Source organism: Gavialis gangeticus, unplaced genomic scaffold (genome assembly GCF_001723915.1).
Source record: "Gavialis gangeticus isolate Ggan-Ray unplaced genomic scaffold, GavGan_comp1, whole genome shotgun sequence".
Taxonomy (NCBI): Eukaryota; Metazoa; Chordata; order Crocodylia; family Gavialidae; genus Gavialis; species Gavialis gangeticus.
In genome coordinates, this window is record NW_017729022.1 from 104,643,278 (window position 1) to 104,670,654 (window position 27,377).

General features: G+C 42.9%; 1 protein-coding gene across 5 annotated transcripts in view; it reads left to right on the forward strand.

Moving 5' to 3' along the window:
- Positions 1-27,377, forward strand: part of PRR5 (proline rich 5) — a 178,873-nt gene that overhangs the window by 58,598 nt on the left and 92,898 nt on the right. For 2 of the 5 annotated variants that reach the window (XM_019515818.1, XM_019515816.1), the window contains exons 3-4: positions 6,827-6,940; positions 24,195-24,275. In XM_019515818.1, coding sequence (XP_019371363.1) covers positions 6,837-6,940; positions 24,195-24,275 — 185 coding nt within the window. In that variant the 5' untranslated portion in view covers positions 6,827-6,836. Of the gene's footprint in view, positions 1-6,674; positions 6,941-24,194; positions 24,276-27,377 lie in introns of all 5 variants that reach the window. The other 3 variants (XM_019515815.1, XM_019515817.1, XM_019515819.1) reach the window with 2 other exon arrangements.

Sequence of the window (27,377 nt, forward strand, 5' to 3'; positions counted from 1 at the left end):
TGACCTTATTAAGGAAGTTTCTCATATAGGCCTTGATCTTTCACCAAACTAACAAGCAGATTTGCTATTGACTTTAGTAAGTGTGAGATCAACCCCACAGTCACTGGTATTGAGTAGTAAAGATTTGATTTCATGGTGATTTATTAAATTTAAAAAAATCATATACTTACATTCATGTTTTTCCGAACTCACTGTCTTGTATCAATTTGTATTAATATATTAACATTGTTCTTTCATTCTTAATAATGCTCTGCTACTACTAAAAATAATAATGACCCCTTTTCTTTTTCAAAGCACGTGGGAATGATCATAAGCATCCTGCCTCCCATTTCCTCATTTGTAAATTGTAAAATGCACTTTAACAAGTTAGCCGAAAAGTTTTAAGGATTCAGGGCAATTCTCAGTGACCTCCTTTAAGTTATCCTGTGAAGCTAGAGTTTGCAGAGCTGTTCATTTACACATAACCAGTAGATTTATCTTAAAAAGGAGAAGAGTATCCATATGTCCCAGAAACTTTGCTGTGTAGTTGGCAAAGTCACAGTGTATTTTTTCACAGATGCTAACTAAACCAGAGACAACAAGGCCAGATCCTCTTTCGTTTATATCAAGGTTGCCAGAATTTAGTCGAGCTGCACTAACTTGGACTGGCGTGAAGATCCTATCAATTTTTTGTTGAGTTCCTTGTGTTACAAGTAAGGTGGTCTGGGGTCATCCCCTCTATGGACCTCAGTAGAGGGTCCTTCATGAGCTCATTTTCCTCTAGAATGGGGATGCTGCCTCTGCAGTCTCATTTCCCACATATTGGGCATGTCTACACGAGATGCTACATTGCATAGCTCATTGTTACGATGCCATAGCATCCGTGGCACATGGTGCCAACACTACCATGCAGTAACAATTAGCTACTGCACAGTAGGGTCAGAAACTCCCCCTGTGCAGTACTGGTGGTTACTGCGCAGTCATTTAGTACTTGCCAAAGGAAGTAACGGCGGCTCATTCGGGCATGTGTGAAAGGGAGAAAGACCCTCCAGCGGTAGCAGGTTGTCTTGTGCCATCTAGGGAGCAGAGTTGTGGTTTAGGCTGAGGTAAAGCAGAGAGCTAGCAAAACCCATAGCAGTTCTAAGACCAGATGTAGTATACTGCAGCAGGACCTGCCTTTTTATTTCCAGTTGGGAGTTTTTTCAATCAGTGGCAAGTTTGATTTTTCTGGTTTCTTTATGCTTGATTATTATTTTTTTTTGGTTTCCTACTACTGACAAAGGAGTGAGCATTAAGGGGAAACTGCAAGAAAAGAACCGGTTAGCCATAATGTTTGGCCATGCCTCTTTCCTCTTCATGCCCTATTTTTTTCCTGCCAAGTCAAGCTCTCACACTTTCCCTCTCCTCTTATGTACTGTGCAGCAAGGTGCACTGTGCCTTTAAGAAGAATGCGTTTTCAGGAGGCTAATTCCTGAGCTTTGGCACATGTTGTGGCATGTCTTAAGTTTGCTGGTGTTTCATAAAATCAAAGAGAGCCTTTGTTTAGTGAGGCTTTAGATTTGTTTTTACAAGTTGGCGATGTTCATTTGTCTGTTCTTTCTTTGTACAGAAGATTTCCAGGGGGATTCCCTCACCTCCCCCCCACTCCCATTGGGGAAAAAACTAAAATAATTAATATATTTTATTAACTGATTACCTTTTTATTAATTGATGATCTTCATTCCATATTTAATTTTAAGAACATTTCCTCCAGCTTTCTGGTGACTAAAACTGAAAAGGCAAATGCTGTTCTCAGTTTCATTTACACACTCACATCAGAATTACTACTGTGCTATGATGTCATTGCAGGGGCATGCTTAGATTTGAGGAGAAAATTTGGCCCAGAATGCTTACCATGCTGTAAGCTTTCATTTTTTTATTGTGAAATTTGTGATGTTCAGAATGCTGTTAATGCCCCAGCCCCTGGAATCATGTGAATATTGAAGAAACTCAGCTTTACTTATTTCATATTTTAAATGAAGTTTTTAACTTGTGGTCATAAAGAAAATTGGGAGAGCATGACCTGACTACTCCCAAGGTATGTGACTGCACTTTGTTCCTAGTGTTCCGGGAGTGGAGCTGTTCTTGAGAACCAGCTTCATTCTGCTCTGGCTTGCATGTGCCAAACTCAGAAATGTGGCCCTCTGATAGCTGCTCTTAAGCACATTGCAGGTAGAGAGCTGCCTTGGGGCATGTTCCCAGAGCAGTTTCACTGCTGCAGCTCTGGTTTTGGTATGTGCAAGTGGGTGGGGCATGCTGAAAGGGTACCCCTCTCCTCCCCAAGCTCTGGAGACAGAGGCTGTGTCTACACAAGACATTACTGCGCATCTATTTAGTGCTTGTATAAAAAAATTTTTGATTGGCAATATTGTAATACTTAAAATATGGCCTTCAAGGATAAGGTAACACTTTCCCCTCTTCAGTAAACTCACACAGCTCTCATTGCTGTATACCACAATTGGGGGTTTTTTGGCCTCAGTCCTGCAAGTGACTCGCTATAAGCATATGCGTGCCGATGCTGAATCCCAGTGGCTTCATTGCGGTTTGTCCTGGACCCCAGAGTTCACACGTTAAGAGTCAGTGGGAGGAAGAATAGACTTCCATAGATTAGACCAGTAAGACTCGTTCATACTTGTGACAGTTCTGGCTTAGCAAAAAGGGGTTGCGAGTGTGGATTTGGGAATTCTGTTTGTTTTGCCACCAGTTTCCTGTGTGATCATGGTCAAATCACTTAACTGTTGGTCTCGAGGTGTGGGATCCAGGACGTCGAGGTCCAGGTTTGAATCAATGCCTTGAGTATTTTGGAGCCTTGGCACTTAGCACTGTATAAACTGCTAAGTGGCAGAGGCATAACTGGGGGATACTGGTCCCTTGAGCAGGAGCAGTAGTCAGAGTTTTGGCTCTATGAGGGGAGAGTAATCTCCCTTTTTTTTGCCACAAGAATGCATGTAGAGCATCCACTTAAACACCTGTTATGAGTAGCAACAAAACATGACATCTCCCCATGCAGCACCAAACTTCTGGCATCTGCTCCTGCACCACGCACTGCCACTGCTGTCCTGACCTACCCACTGCCAAAGCTGGAGCCATTTCAGGGAGGATGCAGGGTGTGGCGAGGAGGGGAAAGGGAGGGTGAGGTGCACCCCACGATCCATTTTGATGTTCCCTTTTCCCACCTTAGGCAGTTCCTGGGGCTAACTGGCCCACTTCCCCCCCCCCCCATCATTACAGGATGGCTAAGTGGTATTACTGACTATATTTAAGATGCATGCATTTTTTCATTAGTGAGTCCACAACCCTGTCTCAGTTTTGACTTGGGTACTTTCTTCCTGCCTCTTGAGTAGTACTCAACTCTTCAGAAAGTCCTTGATTTTTACCTCTGTATCCCTTTACCCCTTTAATAGTGTGTTGGGGCTCTCTTTGAAGAAGGGGTTGTGAAACTGTGGAGACCTCACAACCTCTCTCTCTCGAAGTCTGCCAAGGAGCTCTGTAGGTTGTCACCCCGACCAACTCCTTTCCTGTCAGCCTCTAATCACAGGCATTCCTGTGCACTTCCTGGCATTCGGTCCTCAGAGCTAGCTGGTGATCAGAGAATAGAATGGGGAGTTTGAGCTCTTGGGTTCTACCACCTCTGCCACTGATTCACTTGGTGACTTAGGAAAAGTCATGTCACATGTCTGTTCTTCATTTTAAATGGTAAATGGGTATACTAACTGCTCCTACCCAAAGGCACTTGAGGCTGAATTAATGCTTGTTGAATCAATTGAGACCAGGGATGAAAGGCACCATGTGAGCACAAAGTATCATTCTGTTGTTGTGAATGTAAGCAAAGTAGTTTATCTGTAAATCAGCATTTGATAAAGTGGAACTGGAGGTGGGAGGAAGAAGTAGTACAAACAAAACCACTGCTACTGCATAAAGGCAAGTGCACAGGAAATAGAAATGGGTGCTTTGTGTGTGGCAGAAACCTGGACTCTGGTACTGAAAAGCTGAGGCCATTTGCTAATGGATGGGAGTAGAGGTAGTCTAGCTATCAGTGTGGAATTTGAAGTTACAGAATGAAACAGCTTTTTCTTCTCTATTAACATGTTCCCAGGGCTCTGTGTTTCTGAGGGCAAGGGCAGAGACTGCTTCTTCATTACTATCTCTTACAGCAGTTGAAAAGATATCACAGGCACTAGGTTCTGCTCAGTTTAGGAAGCACTGAAAGGAAGAAGAGCATGAGCTACTGAAAGAAGAGTTTAAAAATTATTGAGATGTTAAGAGAATCACTAATACACTGGAATTATCAGTGTGATATTTGCAAGCTCTCCAAGGCTGTCAGAAGGGCAAAAGAGTTAAAATCTCAAGAAAGATTTAATCCACTAAAATAACACTTTTATAAAACTAATCAAAAGCACAACATGTAGTATGAAAATGATTACTATTGAAGCAGGAGATAAATGGAAACGGGATTAAATTCTATTATTTCAGGTTTATTTTTCTGGTTTATCAGCTGGTTGTTTCATTAAATAAAGCAGAACCATATTTTTCTTCCTCCCCAATTTACTAGAAATCCCCTATCAATCTGAACTGGGTTATGCTCTCCTATTTTCCTCAGTGTATGTCCAATTAAGTTCAGTATCCCTCATCCCATTTTAAAAAAATAAGTGTCTGCTGTGTCTATTTTTGGTCACTGATTTGTATGCTGTGGAAGGCATCTCATTCCTTAGAATACAGTGATATATTGTGTGCTTTCTTTTTCTGCATTTTACGGAGTGGATTGTTATTGGTTTGTTTGAGGGGTGTAAACTTCTGGAGGAGACTAGGTATAACAATGTCTTTGTCCTTAGATTAGCTATGCCATTCTAGTTCCCTTTAAAAGGGAAATTTTATGTTTCATACAATATAATGGTTATCTCCTGTACTCAGGGTTTGGGGACATGAGGACTGCCAGTATTAAGGTAACCCCATTAATATTGCTTCAGATAAAATGGGTGTTTTTTCCTAAGTGGTACAACAACCTGCTCCCCTGAACAACAGGACTCAAGGATGTAAATTCTGAAAAACACATTTGTATGCCCAGAACAACCAAATTGCAGGGGAAAAATATTGTTTTTTGACATTTTTTTAAAATTACAAATTCAGTTAGGGTAGCAGGCATGAATGTAAAAATATCATTCATTCCTCTAACTTGGGTTATTGTTATTAACATTCATATCCTTAAATGTATCCAAAACCTGAGCAACAGCAATTAACATACAAGAAAAACAGATGAAATAAAAAATAACATACGTTCTGTGAGAATTTATCCCAATATTAAAGTCGAAATACTGAGAGTATTACTCACTGAGTAGCCCTGGTTCCAGTCAAACTATTTGTACACTGCAGGGGTCTACTAGCAGCAGTATGAGGTCGCATCTACACGGGAAGATACTGCTCAGTAGTTCCTGTGCATTTATTTAGTACTTTTTATAATCAAGTACTAAATAAATGCGCAGTAATTGGAATTACTGTGCAGTAGCGTCGGCAAATACCTTTTTGGTGATGCTACTGCACAGTAGTGTATCAGCTCTGTCTGTGCTGTGATGTGCTACTGTGTTATTTGACTATTGCACAATTAGCATCTGGTGTCAATGTGCCCAGAGTGCAACAGTTTGATTCCAAATATTGCCTTAATGCTCACCTTCTGCACATTCTACCTGATGTTTAGAGGGTTTTTTTAAGTCATTAGAAAGATATTGAGTTTACTGCTTTGGTGACAAAGAAACAAGGCAATCATTCTGATTTCCAAGCAAATTCTTGAAAGTGTCAATAAGTCGGATGCTAGCTAAAATCTTCCAGCGTTAAATTAAGTCCAGTAGAGAGCAGGTTGTTCTTCCTTACAAAGACAGCTGAGGCTGTTGCTGAGACTAAATATGTGCCAAGTTGTAGATCTGTTATCTTGACTTTAAAAAAAGTCCAAGAAATTTAAAAAAAGAGAAAGAAACCCTTTTTAAAACTGTTTAGCTTTTGAAATTCCTAAAAATGAAAACACCAGCTTCTACTTCTTATTTATTTACTTCCTTTTTTTTCCTTTTTTATATTTTCACTCTTGTAGCTTATCAGACATTTTCAGTTTAAACAGCCTCTGAGGCAAATAGTAGTGTGTGTATGTGTGCATGCGTGAGCATGTGTAAACATCTTAATGTAGCTGGGTAGTTGTGAAACTTTCCAATAAAGTCTCAGTGAGTCAGTATTGGTTGCATGGGTTTTTTTGTCCGTTGCCCTCTGGTTTCATTTCCAGTTATGAGAAGGAAGTGAGAGAGGGAGGGAGGGAGAGAGAGAGAGAGAGAGAGGAGGCATTCCGCCCCCCACCCCAAACTCAAAAAACCAGTTGACTGAGTAAAGGAGTGATTCCCACGACAGGTGGAGCATGCAGCATGTTGAAATCAGTCGTCATTTCTAGTGAGGTCAGGGTGCAGGAAAATATTTCTTTTTTGGGCAGCTGCTGTTTAAAAGGGGGGCCCAGAAAGTGTTAGAGCAGCAGCAAGCAGTTCAACTTTTATTTTTTAAAAGGACTGCAGAAATTATTAACCACAGGGTATGACGTCAGAGTTGATCTGATTAAAGGTTTGTTTTCTTGCTGGCAGAGGTGTGCTCCGTAGAGACTGGTTCTCTCTTCTTTTTTTTTTAAGTTTCTTTTTTGAACAGCAAACGGAGAGAACTGCTCGCATTGCTTCTGCTGCTGCTGCTGCTGCTCCAGCTGCGTGTGTGTGTGTGTAAAAAGGATGGTGTATCTGTAGCTGCCACGCGCAAGCACACATTTGACCATGAGGACTCTTCGCAGGTTGAAGTTCATGAGTTCGCCCAGCCTCAGTGATCTGGGCAAGAGAGAGCAGGCAGCCTTAGATGAGCGGGGGAACCAGCAGCGAAGGGCCTGCTCCAACGCTACCTGGAACAGGTAAGTTTTTGCATGTTGTACTTACCTCAAAGCTTCACCATGGTAGCTGGCATAATTAACACCATAATTATCATTTTTATATTTCTGTACAGTCTGCATTGCTGGGAAGAAAATCCCAGCTGGTGAAGTAGACAATGTTCCAGGTTTCTGCAATGATACATTTCATGTACCAGGGTATACTTTCAGTAAAAAAACAGGAGCAGCATTTTTCTAGCTGCTGTTAATCTTTATCTGAATACTGATAGAAAATAGACTATCCCTTCCTGCAAATAGCTCAGCCTGCACTTCATTCTGACAGGAAATGACTCTTTTAAAGGACCAAGATTCAAACGTGTCTCTTGCTAGGTATCTTAGCTCAGGGTTAATTTAGTTGCATTAAAAAAAGTATGCATTCTGCCTTACTCTGCTTTCTATGTGCTTTGGAATTAAAAGGAAATTATTTGTTTTACTTGCTGTAAATATTGTATGTATAAATGCTTATTGTATGTATACATGTTAAGTCTGTTACTGCTTGTCAAAAAATAGAGTAAAATATTCTAGCAGTTTAAGTGCTCAGATTAAAATTTTCCAAAGCATCTAGGGGACTTATGAGTTTGACTTCCAATTTCATAACTGACTTAACCACTTTGGACCCTAAGTATAGTTAAAGTCAATAGCACTCAAACTAAAAAAAAGTTCATGTCACTTATAAAAATAGAATTGGGCTAAGACACTGAAGCTGAGCAAATTTATGAGCTCTTTATTAGACTTGCAACTTAAGCAAAGGGAGTCTAGGTGATGGTGCTAATGAAGGCTAGATTTGGCTATCCTTATTCATGTTGAGCAGCACTCCAGTAGGCCCAATGGAATCAAGAGAGCTGATATCACCCTCCAATGTAGGATGACAGGACATGGCCCTTGAAGCTTTTTCATAATTGTGTCCTGACAGCTTTTGTTGGCAAGGAGTGGGGAGTGGTGTACATGCCAGGTGTAGTGGTAAAGGGGAAGTTCCAGCCTTAGGGACTGTGTGGAAGGGAATCTTGCAATCCCCTGTTCACATGGGGAAAATGAAAATAAATATGCTTCTATTAACTGCTTTTCAAACAAAACACCAGCCAGGAACTGGCCAAATATGAGACTTTCATCGGTTTATAGGAGACATGCAAGATCTCCTGCATATTTAACCAGGTTTAATTAACACCCACATCACATGTTGTTTAAGTCAGGAACATGTGAGTAATTTCTTCACTGGCTTGTGAACTTGATGACCGACCTTGCCTCTTGGCCATGAGGTCATCATTCTCCTTCAACATGAACATGCCACTGTTCGGCTGCTCTGTTGCACACAGCTCTGAAACCACTCCAGAGAAGGAAGCAAACCTGCTGCCTTACGACCAGAGATTCACACATCTCAATTTTTCAGGAAGAGTGGTCTTTGACGTGTGCGTTACAATGCTCCAAAGTTTTAATAAATAGTACAAAACAGGAGCATTTTTATTAGAGTGTACTAAGTACAGTCCTTTTTTTGTCTATTAAATAATACAAAGCATTCTCTGCGCTAGAGCAAGGTGATAAGTGGGGTTCTTTTTGGCCTTTCAAAGGGCTCACTTTCCATCTTGGCTGTAAGGGTTTTAGTACTTTCAGTAATACTTTATGCTCTGGAGCATGTGTCTTCATTTCAGCTTGGGACTATTGAGCCTAAATGATGGTTTGGTTATTACTACTTTGGATCAATTACCTGTGAAGTTGTCAAGCTTTATAGCTGTGACTTGTACCTTTGGGTGTCCAATTTGAGGCTCTTAAAACTTGATTTTCAAAGGATGGGTGACTAGCTGTCTGTAAAAATCGGGCTTCTTGTGTAAATATCTCCAGTTGGGTACTTAAGCTTTGAGTCACCAAGATCAGTGGCCACTTTTGAAAATGTTGGTCATACATAACAGCTGTTGGTTTCCTTGTCTGTTGCTATAAAACAAAAGCAAAAGCAGCTGCTATAACAAGCTACGGGATGCTGTGTAATTGAACATGAGCCTTTGATTCATAAAAATATACTTGTTTTATGTAAGAGAATTATTTGTACTGTTTAGTTGTCAAAAATATTAAAGATTCTTGCTTATCAGGGTAGTCATAAGATGCAAAAAATGCTTTCTCTTCTCAGCAAGTGTGACTTTAGTGTATTTAAATCTTAGCTTCTGGTAACTTGCTTAATGTTAGCATCTATGTCTGGGTGTGGCATAGGGTGGGGGTGTATCTGCATTTTAGAGAGGCATCTCGCAAAACTCATGTAGTGGGATGTGAAGTAGCACTCCATGTCATACCCTGCACCTGACATTCTCAGTTGGTTCAATCTCAGCATCTAGTTACTGGTAGGGGTCCTCTTCATTTTGTTAAGGTTTCCCGTGTTATACTGATGGGAGCCTCAGGGGAGTTAATCAATACACCCTCCATTCTCCCTTTCCCACATTCTTCTTTAGGTCTACTGACGCTCTGTTCCTCCCTCACATAAACAAAGTTTGGATTGCCCCAGTCTGGCTGTCTAGTGATGTTTCTTTATCAAATTGGCTATGCTTATATCAGTTTAAGCCCTTGTGATTGTATTTTTTATAGGGTGACTTTTGCCCTCTGCAGCTGTGTGAGGGCAGACTATAAAAGGCTAATTAATTTCTACTCAGCACACAAGGTTTATTCGTCTGAATGTTTTTTTCCTTTATCTCCAAAGCTAGTATACTGTGAAGCTACTTGAAACTGCATATCAAAGGGAAGTGACTGCTGAGTTTCTGCCCACTACTATGTAAATTAATCTTTGCATTGTGGCCTCTTCGGCATCCACTTTCCCATGAATCCCAGAAGCATTGTGTACCAACTCCTCAGCCAGCATACATTTATAAGCAAGCCCTGGCAGAATAATTGAACAATTCAGCTTCAGTACAGCTCATAGAATGTGCATGGGATTGAAATCACTTTGATTCTTTCACTAGCATTGTCTCAAACTGCTTGTTTTCTGCTGCAGGGCTGAATTCTGACTAAACCAATTGGACTGAGAAGCCCACCGTTTTATAATCTTTAGCCAAAGGGAGCCTTTTTAAAGTAGAGAAAACACATGGAGACATTTGCTTTATGTCTGAGTTGGCACACCCTGTCTAATGAGTGGTTGATATTGGCTAAGTTCTGCTGTGGGAAAAGCCTATAGGGAAATGAATCTTACATTCTCCTTGGCATCAGAGATAAAGGGGTAAGACTGAGAGCAAGTTGAAGGACGGATAATTAGTGAATAAAAGGATCCAAAGTGTAGGAAGAAAGAGGTTTGTGTTACAATAGTAAAATCAGCCACAGATCCAAGCAGTGAAATATGATCAGGAAAAGTTTTCCTGTTTGAACTTGGTTTACAAGAATGTAGTGTGTACACTGACTCATTCCCCAGGAGAGAGGACCATGTTTCATCTTTAATTAAAAATACAGAGCTTTTTCAGATTACCATTCAGTTTCCTAATTTTCAAGCCTATCACACTCAACACTTCCATTTTTGCTTGGAGAGTTTCCCTTTTCCCACAATTGCTAGTTCTGTGGAGGTATTTTGTTTTGGTCCAAGGACTTGCTGCCTCCTTTCCTAGCCCTCTTTGGAATTTTCAGAGATAGTAATAGGTAGTGCTTGAACAGAGAAACAGCCAGACATGATGAACTCTGTAATTCCATGCTCAGCCTTGATGTCAACTTCTTATTGCACCTTGGAGAAGTCACTTAAACTGTCTGCCTTCATAAGTGCAATTAAAAATGACTGTCTGTAAAGCATTGAAGGCTTTGGCTTTTGCAGACTGATTTCTTGTCATGGGTTGCTTGACACAGCTTAATTTCAGCTAACGATACATTGGAATTGTTTGTTTTGAACAAAATTTTCAGAGCCTCAATCCTGTTTCAAAAGTGGCTTAGGAAGGCACCAGCTCTTGGATACCCCTAGTTGTTATGCTTCTGTAGAATGGTCCACATTTACTCTACTGCTCTTTAGGATTTCTGCTCTCAAGATTACAAGAAACAAAAATCTCTGGAGTGGCCTGGATCACTCTCACTACCTCAGTTCTGAGTTTGGATTGTGTGGTGTGGGAGAGGGAAGGTGAAGCTTGTTTCTCAGCAGCAGCAGCCTCAAGAACAGCACAGACCTAGGGTAGAGATACACTGAGACATGTAGGAAAGCACACATGTATTTCAGTGGCATGTACAGAAATTCACTTTTCCAGGAGAAACTCACCTTAATCTTTGCTGTTCCCAGATTATTTTTCTCCTCCTGGAGCGACAATTTTTACTGTGGGAGAAAAAGCCTGAACATCTGTACACTCTTACAGACATTCATTTTTCTCCTGCACAAGACCTTAAGCTTTTACATGCCTAAGTTAGTTCTGAAAATTAGACTTTAAATATGGATTAAAGTACATCAAATAACCCCCCCCCCTCCTATTTGGAAATATGATTGTCTTTATATAGATCATATATGAAGAGTTATTTTAATATATTTATATATGGAAATAGCTCTTCCAGAATGCTCTTCTGGAATAGTTATTTTAATAAAATTTATTTGGGTTTTTCAGTGTGTATGGCTACTCGCACACTGTTGTTTCTACTGACTAGTTGACTGGAACTTTTTAAATGGGAGAATTGTAAATAGTAAATAATGAATACTTTGGCATTCTCAACAATACCCTTTTTTTGCATGTGAATGTGGTTCTTGATTTATTAAACAGCAAACATTACATAATCAAACAATACTATCTAAATATTTTGTGGAAACAAAAACTCATTTTCATACATATGTAATTTTGGAAATAGCAAGTAGGAAGGACAGTGAACATGACATGAATAAACAGGGGGTCAGAATCCAAGCAAAAGTGCATAAGCACAGTTTTACCATTGTTCTTCAACTCTTAAAAAAACTATTGGGAAGACCTCAGTTCCTTAAAAAATGCAAATAACAGCTTTAGGGTGATGATTTGAGATTTGCTGAGCACCCATTACATCTATGGAAATCACTGGTAGTTGTGGATCATACAATCATAGAAAATTAGCATTGGAAGGGACCTCAGGAGGTCATCTAGTTCAGCCTCCTGCTCAAAGCAGAGCTGTCTCCAACTAGATCATTCCAGCTAGGGCTTTGTCAAGCCAGGCCTTACAAACCTCCAAAGATGAAGATCCTACCACCTCCCTATGTAACCTGTTTCAGTGCTTTACCATCCTCCTAGTTTTCCCTAATATCCAACTTAAACCTCTCTTGTTCCAACTTGAGAACACTGTTCCTTGTTCTGTCATCTGTCACCATTGAGAACAATCTAGCTCCATCCTCTTTAGAACCAATTTTCAGGTAGTTAAAGGGAGCCATCAAATCCCCCCTCAGTCTTCTCTTCTGCAGACTAAATAAACCTAATTTCTTCAGCTTCTTCTCATAAGTCATGTGCTCCAGCCCCAGAACCATTTTTATTGCTCTCTCCTGGACACTCTCCAACTTGTCTACATCTTTTCTATAGTGGGGGGCCCAAAACTGGACATAGTACTCCAGATGTGGCCTCACAAGTGCAGAATACAGCAGAATAATTATCGTTAATAAATTCCCTTGATCTGCTGGCAACACTCCTACTAATGCAGCCCAGTATGCTGTTAGCCTTTTTGGCAACAAGGGTGCACTGCTGACTCATCCATCTTATTGTCCACTGTTACCTCAGGTCCTTTTTTCTAGAGCTGCTGCTTAGCCAGTCAGTCCCCAGGTTGTAATGGTGCACAGGATTTGTTTGTCCTAAGTGCAGGACTTTGCACTTGTGCTTGTTGAACCTCATGAGACTTTTTTTAGGTCAAACCTCCAATTTGTCTAGAACACTCTGAATCATAGTCCTTTCCTCCAGTGTATCTACTACACCCCTCATCTTGGTGTCATCCACAAACTTGCTGAGGGTGTAATCCATCCCATCTTCCAGATTGTTAATAAAGATATTGAACAAAACTGGCTCCAGGACCAACCCCTTGATATTGGCTGCCAGCTAGATATTGTTGAGCCACTGATTACTATCCATTGAGCCCAACAATCCAGCCAGCTTTCTATCCACCTCAGTCTATGCATCCAACCCATACTTCCTCAGCTTACTTGCAAGAATGCTGTGGGAGAGGGTATCAAAAGCCTTGCTAAAGTCAAGGTATATATTTGCTTTCCCCACATCTACAGAGCCAGTTTTCTCATCATAGAAGGCAATCAGGTTGGTCAGGCATGATTTGCTCTTGGTGTATCCATGCTGACTGTTCCTAATCACCTTCTTCTCCAAGCTACAGCATTTGGTAGCTTGCTTAGAAATAGATTGTTTGAGGACCTGCTCCAAGATTTTTCCAGGGACTGAGGTGAGGCTGACTGGTCTGTAGTTCCCTGCATCCTCCTCCTTCCCTTTTCTTCAAGATGGGCACTATATTTGCCCTTTTCCAATCATCTGGAACTTGCAACCCTCCCCCCCCATCACCACAAGTTTTTAAAGAAAATGGCTAGGGACTCTGCAATCACATCAGACAACACCCTCAGCACCCTCACATCCATGGCATCCAGCATCGTGGACTTTTACACGTCCAACTTTTCTAAATAGTCCCTAACTTGTTCTTTCACCATTGAGGGCTGTTCACCTCCTCCCCAAACTGTGCTGCCAGCTGCAGTAGTCTGGGAGCTGGGTGTGCCTGTGAAGACCAAGGTGAAAAAGGCCTTGAGTACTTCAGCCTTTTCTTCATCATCTGTCACTAGGTTGCCTCCCCCATTCATTCAGAGACCCATACTGCATCCCAGGTCACAGGGTTGGCAGATTCTGTAGCCTTGATCTTGTGAGAGAAAAGTCAGGTAAACACCAGGATATTCAAGCTCTAGAAAAGTTAGAGGAGATATTTGGTCAGCTGGTTTCAGACCTCTTCTTTTCATCACTGCAAATTCATTTTTCCTTCCGTTACTGTGAATTTTCTTGTGATGATTAACTGCAGTCTGTGGTTACTGTGGGATATATAAATAAGAGAGATTAGTGCAGCTCCTGACAAGTCCCCCAGTGAGGTTAGAGTGGGCTTCCTGTCAGAAAGCATTCTTATCTTTGGCAAGTCATAGCTATGCTGCTTTTTTGCCTCTTGTGATATGCTTTAGTAGACTTGTACTGATGCTTAGGAAATACTTGGTTAGTCCTTTGTTTTAGATAAGTAACTTGGGCATGAGTGTGTTCCACTGTATTGTATTGTGTTCACATGCACCTTTGTTCATGTTTCATTTCTTATACCATACTATCTTTGTACACACAGATATATATACGTGTGTTTGCCTTTTCAGCCTGCAGTGTTCTTAAACTATAGGGAAATATGCACTAGTGATTGCCACTGACAGATAATTTCCGGTCTTGAGCAACCAACTGAAAGTAATCTTTCACTTACGTTCGTTATATTTTTCTCTGCTTTCATTGAGTATCCAGTAACACTGTGTAGAGGATAGAAAAATAAACTTAGCAAAGGATTTTGTTAGTTGTTTTTGTTATAATTTCAAATAAATCCTGAATCTTTTTTTTAAATGCTGTTCACAAAGAAATAAAATAATTAGATTAAATCAAACTTCGTACCAAGACTTAATTTTGAATGTGCCTTTGCTTTACAATCTGTAATTTAAGACAAAGTGGGAAAAGGTCTGAAAAAAACCAGAAACTTAACTCAAAGTGAAAATTCAAGTGTTTTGTTCCAAAAATGAGAGAGTTTGACTTTTTCAGGGTTTTTGTTTTCTTTCTGTTCTGTTTTTTTTTCTACAGAATGAAACTTCAGGAAAATTGACAGAATTTCACAAAACATTTTAAGTCTGAGAGTGTTTTGCTTTCAGATGGAAAAGATGAGAATGATTTTCATACTCTAGTTTCTTTTCCATTCCTTCAATCAATGAGTGATGTGGGCTTGATATTCTCTAGACCTTTCATTTATTCCAATTACACCTAACTGTTGTATCAGATCTTCAGCTGATTCATATCAGTGAATCAAACCTGATTCACACCAGTTGAGGTGCTGGCCCATAACTCTATACATAATATATTCATAGTGTGATTTCTCCCCCCCTCCCAAAAAACAAAACAAAACAAAACAAAAAAACAACTCTACAGCAGGGGTGGGAAAGATATGACCTGTGGGCTGCATCCAGCCCACCAGGCCATTCTATCTGGCCTGCGGGGCCCCTAAAAAATTTAGAAAATATTTATCTGCTCCTGGTTGCCTGTCAAAGATGACAGGGGCCAGGGGCAGTAGGACCCAGGGGGAGCCGGCAATAGGAGCCCAGCCTTTCCCACCCCAAGCTAATTCCTTGCTTCCTGCCCCTGTCCTGCTCTAGCACCATGTGGCTCCTGGCTGCATGGCTGGACTGGGGAGCATGGGGCCTCGCCGGTATGGGGATGTGTGTGCAAGCAGAAGGAGAGACCACCTGCACCCCACATATCCACACACACACCCACATGCTCCCTCACCCCACATACCCACACCCCCCCAAAAACCTATACCCACCTCCCCACAATATACAAGCATAAGACTTGATTTGAGGCCCAGCACTAGAGAGGGTGCGGAGATGGGGCTGCAGAGAGTCCAGTGATAACAGAAGTCTGAATTAAACCAAGACTTCATTACATTAATATACCATCTGTGAGGAATGGGGTGTGGTAAAGAGGCGGTTTCGGAGCCATGTATCTAACCCATCAGGCCTTAGGTGTCTTGCGAGGCACCTACTTAGAGTGGGACCCAACAAAAGTTCTAAGAATTCGCAGGGTTTAGTGGGGTCCATCAGGACCATGACTGCACAACAACTAAAGGGCAGCCTCTCTATCTATTATCTAAACCAACAAGACATGGCAGATGAGGCTAGAAGGCACCCACAGGGTGAAGCTGGCATGGTCACGGAGCCCTAGGGGCATCACTGCCATCCCTGGTACCCCACACCGTGACAGCATGTAAACCAGGGGGAAAATATTTTTTTGAAATCAAATTAATGAATGTTTTAGACGTTTGCTTTTTAGAATATAATTTGGTATTTTTCTGGTTCCAAGATGGCAAAACGTCTTGCTGAAAGCAGTACTTCTGGGGCCAAGGGGAGGGACATCTGGTGGCAAAGTTCAGGGGTTAGGGGGTGGGACTTCATGTCCCAAGATGGCAACCAGGGATGGGGCACCTGTCAAGGGGCAGGGCTACCCATGCGGCCCTCAACAGCTTGCCAAAACTTGGTAAGCATCCTCCTGCCCGAAATAATTCCCTGCCTGTTCTACTGCTTTCTAAAACTGTAGGCTGCCTGGATTTTATATCACTTTGTCCTACTTTGATAGATAAAAGTAATTTTTTCCTGACACTGTCTTCTTCCACTACAGGATCTTACCATTGGGAGTCAGTGCGAATTACTCATATCCAAAAGAAGAATTCCTGAGGAGTTGTGATGTGTGAAGGGAAAACCAGCACTCTCTTCCCTGTCTCCTTATCTAGTGTACATATCAGGTCATATACTAAAACAAAATGGTGCATATGACAGCATAAGCAAGTGACTGGAGCACGGTTCAGCATTAAGCAGTTAGTTTGTCCACATGGAGGAAGACCACAAACAGCTTAGAAAGCTATCATTTCAAAACTGTGATTTGGTTCCTTCTTCCCAAATCTGGTTTGTTTGTATTAATTATGGAGACAGTAGAACCCAGATCATTCATACTCAGGCAGTTCTTGGATGATGAAGTTCTGCTACAATGCAACAGTAGCTTGAAAACTACTGCTTGAAAGCATCCATTTATCTCCATTAACATTTGTTGAGAAGCATGCCCAGTATGAGATGGCATCCTCTTTGGATTATTAGTTAATGTTGAGCCTCAGGAAAGAGAAAACTCCTCATTTAGAAAGGATCATCAAAGACCAAGAGAGTGCTCTTGGTTGTAGTCAGTACTTTTTGTCATTCTACTCTGCAAGAGGATGATGGAAAACATTCCAAAATTAATTGCTGAACCAGAAGAGCATGCAAAGAGTGCTTGTTTTATTCACTACATTAATCGTACCTGACATATTACTCATAACAGTAAATGTGTCCAGAGACATTTATCTGCCAATTTTCAAGTGATTGTTAATTGAGTGCATCTGTTCAAGCCAGCCAAAATCAACCATATTAGATTATTTGTGTGCGTGAGGGGGATCCAAACAAGGGGTATTTTGCATCTTGAAAAAATGTCATTAAATGAACAAGAGGGGGGAAGAAAGTGGGGAGAGAGAGACAGAGAGGGAGTAGTATTTTTTTTTTCTGATTTGTTTATGCATTTGTGACTAGTGGGCTGTACTCTCACTGGACTGACATACCATTTTTGTTTTCCTGATAATGAGGCCAGACCTCCCGAGCTGCTAGGTCCCTTCATTACATAATATTGTATCTGTCTCTGCACTGTGAAAATGAATGGTGGTTGGTAACAGGTGCCAAGCTCAGCTTCCCCAGTTGCTCTGCTCTCAGCCAGCAGTCAAAATATTTGTCCTCTTGTAGGCGTGACTCCCTCAAATGGCCAACCAATCTTAATGCCTGTTGAAGCAAGACATCCTCAATGTAATAATTCTCCAGTGCTAAAAAATTTTCTCCACTTGCTACATCCAATATTGAATTCTGCTGGCTCTGTTGACATCATGGAAACTAATGTTTTCAGTATCAAGGTGGTGGTGGAAGCAAAGTGTTTCCCAAAGCTCAGTTGGTGCCTGTGGTTGAAGATAGCTCCTTTGGTAGAAGAAAAGTGGTTGAGTTGAGCACTTAAAACAGGGGTGTGCAATTATTTTGGGCAGAGGGCCACTTAGTGAGTTTTGGCAAGCTGTCAAGGGCCGCATGGGTAACCCTGTCCCTTGACAGGTGCCCCGCCCCCTGCTCACCATTTTGGGACTGGAAGTCATGCCCCGACCTCTGACCCTTGCCACTGGAAGTCCCTCCCCTTGCCCCTGGAAGTACTCCTTCAGAGAAGGGGGTTTGCTAACTTAGAACTGGAAAAAAAAACAACCAAATTATGTCAATTAAAAATATATTTTTGTCCAGATACCTGTGTTTTTGTGCTTTATATGTAGAAGTCATTGCATAATGGCTCAAAATGTAGTTTTACTTTTGTATAGCATGTGGGATGTGCAACAGTGTTGGAGGGTATTGGGTGGGTGGGTGAATGTGGGGTTTGTGGGGATCTGTGGATATGTGTGTGTGATATTTGTGGGATGTGTGATTGTGTCTGGAGTAGGGTGTGGCTGTGGGGTTTGCAGGAAGGGTTGCAAGGGGGGAGCCAGCTGGGCCCTTGCTGTTGGAAGCCTCATGACCACGTTTGCACTCCAGTGGCTCCTGCTGCTGCCAGGAGCCTGGAGGCTGCTAGGGAAGGGCCTGTCAGGCTTGGGGGCAGTGTGGGGGACTCCTGGAGCTACGGGGGGTGGCATGAGTTGGTGGGGATGTGGCCTGGGACGTGGGAAGCCCAAGGAGATGGTACAGAACTTGCATCGCATGCCTGAGGCTTGGGGCAGCAAAGACTTGGATGCCCCACCCCACAGGCCGCCCGGGGGTTGCCATCACCCTGGGGGAATGACCCAGTCCACCCCCCCAACCCCCCCAGGGGTCTGGCGGCCAGACAGCAGCTTGCCCCCTGGCCCTGGGACAGGCAGGGAGGCTGCGCCAGGAGCCAAAGCAGAGCCACAGCTGCTTTTCTGCTTCAGCAGCTCCTGCAGCTTCCAGGAGGCCAGGGGCCCCGGGGAAGCTCTTGGCCAGCCCTGGGGGCAGTGCGGGGGGCCACCTGAGGCCTCTGGGGGCGGCACATGGCCCAGGATGCGGGAAGTCCAGGAACGCGGCAAAGAAGTTGCAACCTGCACCTGAGGCTTGGAATGGCAACAGCCTGGTTGCCTCCCCCCCTCCCCCACAGGTGGCCCTGGTGGGTGCGGTCACCCTGGGGGGAAGGCCCGCTCCCCCCCTGCCCTGTAGGGGCCCAGCGGCCTGGCAGCAGCTCAACCCCCAGTCCCAGGATGGGCAGGGAGGCTGCACCAGGAGCCAGAGCTTCCCCAGGGCCCCTGGGCTCCTCGCAGCTGCAGGAACTCCTGGAGCAGAAAAGTGGCCATGGATCTGCTCCTGCTTCTGTCACAGCATCCCTGTCCATCCTGGGGCAAGGAAGTGAGCTGCCACTGGGCCCCTGCAGGGCGGGGGGGGGCAGGCCTTCCCCCCAGGCTGGCAGCACCCACTGGAGCCTCCCATGGGCGGGGCAGCTGGGCCGTTGCTGGCCCACACCTCAGGCATGGGATGGAAATTCCGTGCTGCCTCCTCACGCCCTGGGACACATCTCCACTGGGTCATGTCATCCCCAGCATCCTCAATGGGCCCCCCGTGCAGCTCCCAGGCTTGGACAGGGGGGTTGGGAGTCTGCAACAGCTGGGCAGTGCCCCGGGGCCAGTGCCAGCAGGGTGGCAGGAACCCGGGGCGCACCTGGCCGGGCTGCCTAAGTATGGAGAGAGGGGAGCCACTCTGCTCTGGGCCCCACCAGTACTGGCCCCCGCGCACCCCCTTGCTCCCAGCACCCCACCCCAGTCCCGTGGCCAGATGAGGACCAGCATGACCCCCGACCCCCTCTTACCTGAAGTTCCTGCTCCGGCATGGGCAGGAACAATCTGATGGTCCCTCGGCTGGGGCGGGTGCAAGGCGGGCGCTGCTCTTCCAGGAGCTTGCTGTGGCTTCCTCTGGGTCCTACTGCCCCTAGATCCTGTCACTTGACAGGAGCCAGAGGCAAATAAATATTAATTTTAAAAAAGTTTCTAGGGGCCCTGCAGGCCAGACAGTATGGCTTGGTGGGCCAGATCATGGGCCTGTGGGCCATATTTTGCCCACCCCTGACTAAAAACATATTAAGAATCCAAGTACAATATTAAAGTAGAAAGATGTTTGTTTCCTACATGGTACATTATTTAAACAAAGTTAAGACTTAGAACCCTGGACTCTATTTATGGTGAACTCCATCTGATTGACCCGCTGTTGGTCTCTAAGCATTGCTGCTAATCTTAATTACTATTTTGTGCTCATGCACAGAAATGCCAGCAACATCAGTGGGAGTTTGGCATGTTGAATAAGCACATTAGAAATATGTGCTGCAGTTTAGGGTGGGGAATTCTGCTTCCCAGTTTCAAACAAGCTATGAGGCCTATTCCGAAGTACAGGCAAACAAGAAGAGCAGTACAATGATATAAAAATCTCCTGCTGTGCCTGTTAGGATTGAGAGGTAAGGCTATTTAGAGTGAGTGTGTCTAAATGAAATGCTTTGTCACCATAGTGACAAGCTACAGTGATGTAGCTCATCACTGTGATGATTAGTAGTGATGCATAAGGGGCGCACATACACCCCCGGAGAGAGGTGGTGCACCCCCTGACAGGCCATGCTCCCCACTTAGGTGATGAGCAGTGGGGGCAGGCGGGAGCACCAGCCGGGGAGTATGAGCACCTGGATGAAGTGCCATGGCCACTTCCAGGAGCAGTGTGACCGCTTCTGGGAGCAGGACAGTTGCTTTCCGGTTGGCAAGATTGGCTGCCGTGGGGACCCCTTCCCCCGTTAGCAAAATTGGCTACGGTGGGGACCCCCCTACTGGTCAGTGAGATTGGCCGTGGTGGGCCCCCGCCCCCCCCCCCAATTGCCCCTGCTCACTTATTGGTTGCTGGGATGGTATTATGTGCTCCCACCCCAACTAAAGTGGCACCAGTTGCCCATGGCAACAGTGTAACATTAGCAGGTATGAACCATGATTGCTAACGCTACAGCACAGTAGCAATGAGCTACTGCACAGTAGCTTGTTCCTACTGCTTGTTGCTACTGCTCAGTAGTATTAGAAATGACCCGCACAGAACTGGGACTGCGCAGTAATGGCTATTACTACGTAGTCATTTAGTACTTGCTTAAGTACATAAAAACTACACAGTAACAATTGCACAGTCAGGCACATGTGCATGTGCCCAGTTTGAAAGGGGCACAATAAGCACAATAATTGTATGCACTTCTAGTAATCATAATTGATTCTCATAGTATTCTTTTTATGCGCTGATCTTAAAGAAGATTTTAGAGGTAAAAATTATCTTCACTTTACACATGGGGAAGCTGAGGCACAGAGAAGTTTAGCAACTTGTAATACTAGTAACAATGATTGGATTCAGCTAGGGGCACATGCTTTGGGTAAACCATGAGAGATGAGCATGAGACAAACCTGGACAAATTACCCTATGGCAGGTATACACAAATGAGCCATCTGTGCTAACGTGTTGCAAATTAGGACATGCATCTGGGACTCTGCAGGAATTGTATCAGCAATGGTGGGAGAGAACTGACATCACAGGGGGTTTTGTGGCAAACCCTCTCCTAGTCCTTTGTGGGTTACCTGTGTCAGTGGAGTTTGAGACATTTGGAAATGGGTGCTTGGAAATCTCTAAATTTAACTGTGAACTGCTAAAATCATCCCTAAATTCACCCAAAAACCTCTTCCCAAGAGGAAGACAGCACCATTTACAAACTAATATCAACAACCTGGATGCATTCCCACTTCATCTACTTAATGTACCATATGCCAACAATTGCCAGATCTCAGGGATGTATCTGGCTTCTTACTACAGAGTATGCATTGCATTGCTACTCCTCAGCAGCATCAATGAGGAATTGCAAATCTTGCTACAGCAGGAATGCACCAAAAGGCAGATATAGGTATTTGGGTGGCATACCACTTAATGGACCTGTGTTTGCATGGTCGTGGTGACCTGCCTGCAAGACAAAGCAGTCCAGCAGACAAATAGTTTTTGCTGAACTCTAGTCTATGGACCACTGGTTCTAGTTGCAGTAAACAGGCCTGGGATTGGGGGTGGATGTGGGATGACCAGCAGCGATGGAAAAATTTCAGGAAGAGAAAGGGCATTTTCCTGGAAAGCTGAATAAAACTAGCCCCAGAAAGGTAGAGGGATATGAAGTATGAGGAGGCTGCTCCTGTTCATGGAGAAGCATATGAACAATATGTGCCACCCTGCCCACTGCTGCCACTCTGTTGCAGATTTGTTTGGTATGAGAAAATTCACTGTTGGTGCTGCTGTCCTTCTCTCACCTGGCTTGGCCTTAGACCAGCAGTCTAAGGCCATCACGCATGTGGGCCCTCACAACTATCTGGGATCCTGAGGTTTCACGATGCATCTATAATTCTTTCTGAAGGCTTGCTGGACCTTTGACTCTCCCCAAGAAACCAAAACGGTTCAGAATGTTTGCTTGGGTCCAGCAGCCTTCAGACATCTTTCATGGTATTGATAACTTAGAGGAAAGCAGTATAGACAGGTTTACAGTCTCTCTCTCACACGTAGTATCTGAGCAGAAATGGGCAGAATCTGTCCACAAGCCAGAATTTAAAGTGGGAGGTAGCATCCAGTTACTGTGACCCTGGAGCATTATGCATCAGAAAAGTAAAAAGGAAGACAGTTGGTGAACCTTTTTGCTAAATCAGGAAGTGGGCAAACCAAAGCTAACACTGACCATTTGAAAATATGATAAAGTTGCCACTGTTGGGTTGAAGTTATACTATAAGTCTTCTAGGGCTTACCTCATGTTTTTTCAGCTTATTTAAATTGAGGCTGTTTGACTTCCCCTAGGTTAATCACTTCAGGTATCCATGGTCTTAGAAAAACAGGGAAAGGATATAATATAGTCTTGAATTATTAGGCAAAGATCTGCCTTCTGGTAACTAGGGAGTGAGTTGATAGTCTGCAAGTTAATTGCCATTGCTTCACTTTTGTCCTCAGAACCAAATTCTTTGAGTTAGGAGACACGTTTAATCATATCAGGGCCCACTCTGAGCCCATATGTATTTTGGGATTGTTTTATGGCCTGACCCTGTAGCCATTACTCATTTAACAAAGACTTACTCACTTGAGGAAGGCTTTATGTAGAATCCCCTTAAACTTTACAGGACTATAAAGTGTCACTGGTGAGTGTAATGGCTGTAACTTACCACTAATAGTAACATGTAGAGTTTTGGAACAGGCATGCCAGATTTAGGCAGCTGAAAAAAAATAAGATGTTTAGCAGCCCAGTGTGAGCTGATGTTGATCACCTGGCTTTTCCCTCTTGACAGACCTTAGTGAAGTGTGAGGTCTTGGCATTGTCCGCCATCAGTTCTGATCAGAGCAGAAAACCTCTGGAAAAACTGAAGGTCTCTAAGGAACTGCTGCTTATCAAAAAGGTGAAAATGATGTTTCAAAAAAGACTAGAGAAATGCATCAACAAAATTAATGGTTGGAATTTATCCCCGCTTTACTCATACCTCTATCTCTCGATGCTAATTTTCGTGAATGCTAAACATCACTTTTTTTTCTTTTACCTGAGCATTGATTTTTCCTGTAGCTAGGGTATGAAAATAAACTTTGGAGGATGAGTGCATGGAAATGAATGGTTCTGGGTTAATTATGGTGTAGTAAACCTAATGGTACCATTGTTTTACGTACAGAATAAATCTGTGAGCTTTCAATTTATATTGTCAGAATCCATAAGAAAAGAGACAAGTTTTCAGATTTTCTTTTCTTTGTTGTAAAGTCTAAACATTCTTGTGATTTTGGTAAATGTAATCTAATGAAACAATATTTTTGTATTAAATACCACATTTAATTTTGAGTCCTGAAGTATACTGATTTATTGGTAAAGGAATCAAATAACCACATTTATACATACATATCTGAATAATGCACAGAATAACATTACTGATCTCATAGTAAAGTTCTTAAGTTTTCTGTATATAGGGCTCATATTCTCATTAAAATTTATGAGCCTACATTTAAAAAAATATATGATTTTGTATTCTTCATTTCTTAAGTGACCATTCTGAGCCCTTGCTACACTTTTCATATTATTCAATAAACAGCTGAATTGTACAATAAATTGAGACCCCCCCATATGTGCAAAGTAATTATCACACAATTAAAAATGGTTATCCAGCTATAAAAAAGTCACCCAGCTATAATGTTAATGCTTGACAATGTGTAACAACCCTGTAGCTGGTTTCTATCCAACGTTAATTTGAATGTGTAGCAGGGCCCTGAGACATTTTAAAGATTTATAGAAATGTCCTACACCTTCTGGAAATGAATACCCTTTAAGTTATTTTAAGTTGGGCACCAAAAATTCCTAGTTGCTTTTAAAAATTCAGGCCAGAGATCTCTGGAAATGGACATGCCACTTATCTTGGAAGTAATATATGGTCAGTTAATGGCTTATTTCTTAACTTTGGTTTGCAGCATCCATAATGGAGTAATAGCTGTTTTCCAGCGTAAAGGACTACCAGACCATGAGCTTTACAACCTCAATGAAGGAGTCAGGTGAGTGACATGATTGAGGAGGCACACTGTTGTTAGCGTGCACTCTGCTGAAGCCTTCCACAGCAAGGTTTTGTTTCTGCAGTTGTTTGTGCTGCCACTGATAAAGAAAAGAATTTATTGGCTCTTACTGGATAGCTGTAGGTGACGTCACAATATGCAGGTCTGTAAAAGAGTAATAACAAAGTATTGTTTCCTCTGTCTTTGTCAGAAGAATACATTGGAGAAATCATACTAGGAATGGAAAAGATTTATAGTGTCTTTAGCTCAGCCCTTAGCTACTTACTAAGCTATGGACCATTCCCAGTAACAAGTTCCACACAACAGACTGCACCTGGACACTGGAAGGAGGTGCAGGGAGATGATTCATTTCATGCAGAAGTCAGGCACAACCTCTCCTTACATCATACCTGTGGACTACACAAAGCAGGATTGGTCTCAAGAGTATATTTTCTATTGCACTATGATTAATTCATGATTGAGTAATCACATAAGAGAAAGATGAAATGTGCTAAAATAGCTAAGCGTAGCCCAGTAATGACTAAGGAAGTAAGGAGGTATAACTGTCTATGAATGGTTATCTGTGGATAGCTATCTACCATCCAGGAGTAATGGATTAAACCTGAGAGAGAGAGAATTCAGGTCATACCCTTAGTTGCACTGTACAGTTTTATATCACTCTGCCATTGCACTCCTTCTTGCAGCTACTTACTCTAAGGGAGACTCCAAGATCTCCCCCAGAATAAAGGAATCCTTGGGACATACAGAGCTCCCGTTGCTGCTCCTAGTGTTGCCCACTTCCCAGTCCAGGGGACGTAACTATGGAAAATAGGCCTAGCTTGGCCACCTCAGTTTGCAAAATGACTCTGGGAGGCCACTGGCAGGTGTCAGATCTTAGACCATGCACAAAACAGTATCAAAGAAACACAAGGATAGTTTTAAGTCACCATTGCTCTTGTATTCTTGTGAATTGTACCAAATGCTGCTCAACTTCAGCACAGGTTATGAGAAAGAGACTGAATATCAGCAAAAAGTTCTGACCAGTAAGAGTACTAGACTGGAACAGTTTCAAAAGAAATACAATGGTAGCTTCATTACTTGAGTCCAAACTTGTCCCAACAGCATTTTTGAGAATGAACATCAAACAGTCATGTCCTGGTAAAGCAGGGGTTTTCAACTGGGGTTTCACATACCCCCAGGGGTACTTGGGAAAGGCCCTAGGGGTTAAAGTAGGGGCAGGGATGGAGCACTACTACCCACCACCCTGTGCTGCTGCCTCCCAGGAGCAGGGCCAGGGTGGGGGGGAGGTGAGGGCAGCAGTGCCCCTCTGCTGGCCACATAGGCACTGCTCAGCATGGGGAGCTTACACATGACCACTGCCGCCACCCACCACCCCATGCTACCACCGCTCCACATCTGGCCGCTCGCGTCTCCCTGCTCTGTGTCCAGCCGGCAGGGGTACACTTATAAAAAAGGTTGAAAACCCCTGTAGTAGAGGATGGACACCCTCAAATAATTCATAGGTCACTTCTATTTTAATTTCTTGGTAGTAGTCACCAGCTTAATGGCACAGCTATGTAAAACTGAGTCTACTGAGCCCGATCCTGCTTTGTTTACTCATGTAAATAATTTACAGAAGCTTAAGCCAGACATATATGACCCATCATCTTTGTTGTATTAAAAATAAACAATTTCTCCAGCTGGGGAAAAATAACTGGTGCAAACATGTAGCCCTTCAGTCAGAGCTGTCAGTTAGTGTGATCCATCAGTCATTTTCATTCAGTAATCAGGATAATAGATGTTTAGTTACTGTAACCCCAGTTAAGTTCTTCCAGCTTTATACCTATGTCTGAGAATTGCGACGCAAGGCAGAAGCTTCCTGGTCCATTGTGTTCACATCAAGACTTGGCATGTTGAGTAGGGAGGGAAAACTGACTTTATCATAGAGATAAATCCTGTCTGAACCTGTCGCAGTCATATGGATGAGATTTAGGAACTACAGCCAAATTATACATTTGTTTATTTGTGTGTAAACCCAGTGCTAGTCCCCTGTGGCTCAGTGGTTGAATTCTTGCCCACCCCACAGAAGACCTGGGTTTAATTCCCAGATGTTTATACAAATACAGCCATCGAAGCACCAAATGTTTGGACTCAGTCTGGCCTTTGGATTCGGTTTCGGTGGCCTAAAAGGAGGATAGAAGGTTGGGCAGTCTCTACTCCAATGCCCCCCCCCACTCCCCCCCAAAAATAAAAAATTCTTGCCTAGGCATATGCATCAAAGGTCTGGATGACCTCTCATGCATACACCATGATCGGGAATGATCAGCGGTTTCCAAATCTAGTACTAATGTTAGTGCAGTTACTTCAGATATAGTCCAATGTATAGAAAGCAGAATTGGGTTTATGGTTTTCTTTTCATCATATTAGCAGACTGACTACCAATAAAGTTTTTATTTTTTGATCTTGCAATATGAGTCTATTCTTTTTATCTGTTTAATGATATAGCTGATTTGTGGTTATGTCATTGCATCATTCAGTTTTGTTCTAACCTGGGGAAGGATTAATGCTGATTACTCATATCTGAGCTATTGGGACATGGTGTGAAATCTGGACTAGAAACTAGTGGCATAAACAACACATCAGAAGTGTGAAACTTGTGGTGGAAAAAAAGAAAAGGTTTTCACTCTGCATAATGTTTCAGGGTTGGAAATTCTAGCTAGGGCAGCATCCTTGGGGCTATAAAGTTTCAGAAATTGTTCCTACAGCTGGAAAAGAGCAAAAATTAAAATCTTAAATTTAAATTAAAAATTAAAATACTCTTCAAGAAATGTGTAGACCTTTCTTTTGTGGGGCTGAATTGTCCAATAAGGTACCAGCTTATTTTGGGAATGCATCAGACCCTAACTCTGTGGGCATTCCAGGAAACATACTGCTTCAGGTATGCAGAACTTGCCTGGCCATTATACAACCCCTAAAGAAGATGCAACGACTATGAGAAGAGGAGAAACCTTGGCATCCTCCTCTGCTCTGGGGAGGCTAGCAGGATTAGCTTTGTGTGGTATGATGTAAGGAGAGGTTGTGCTTGACTTCTGCATGAAATGAATC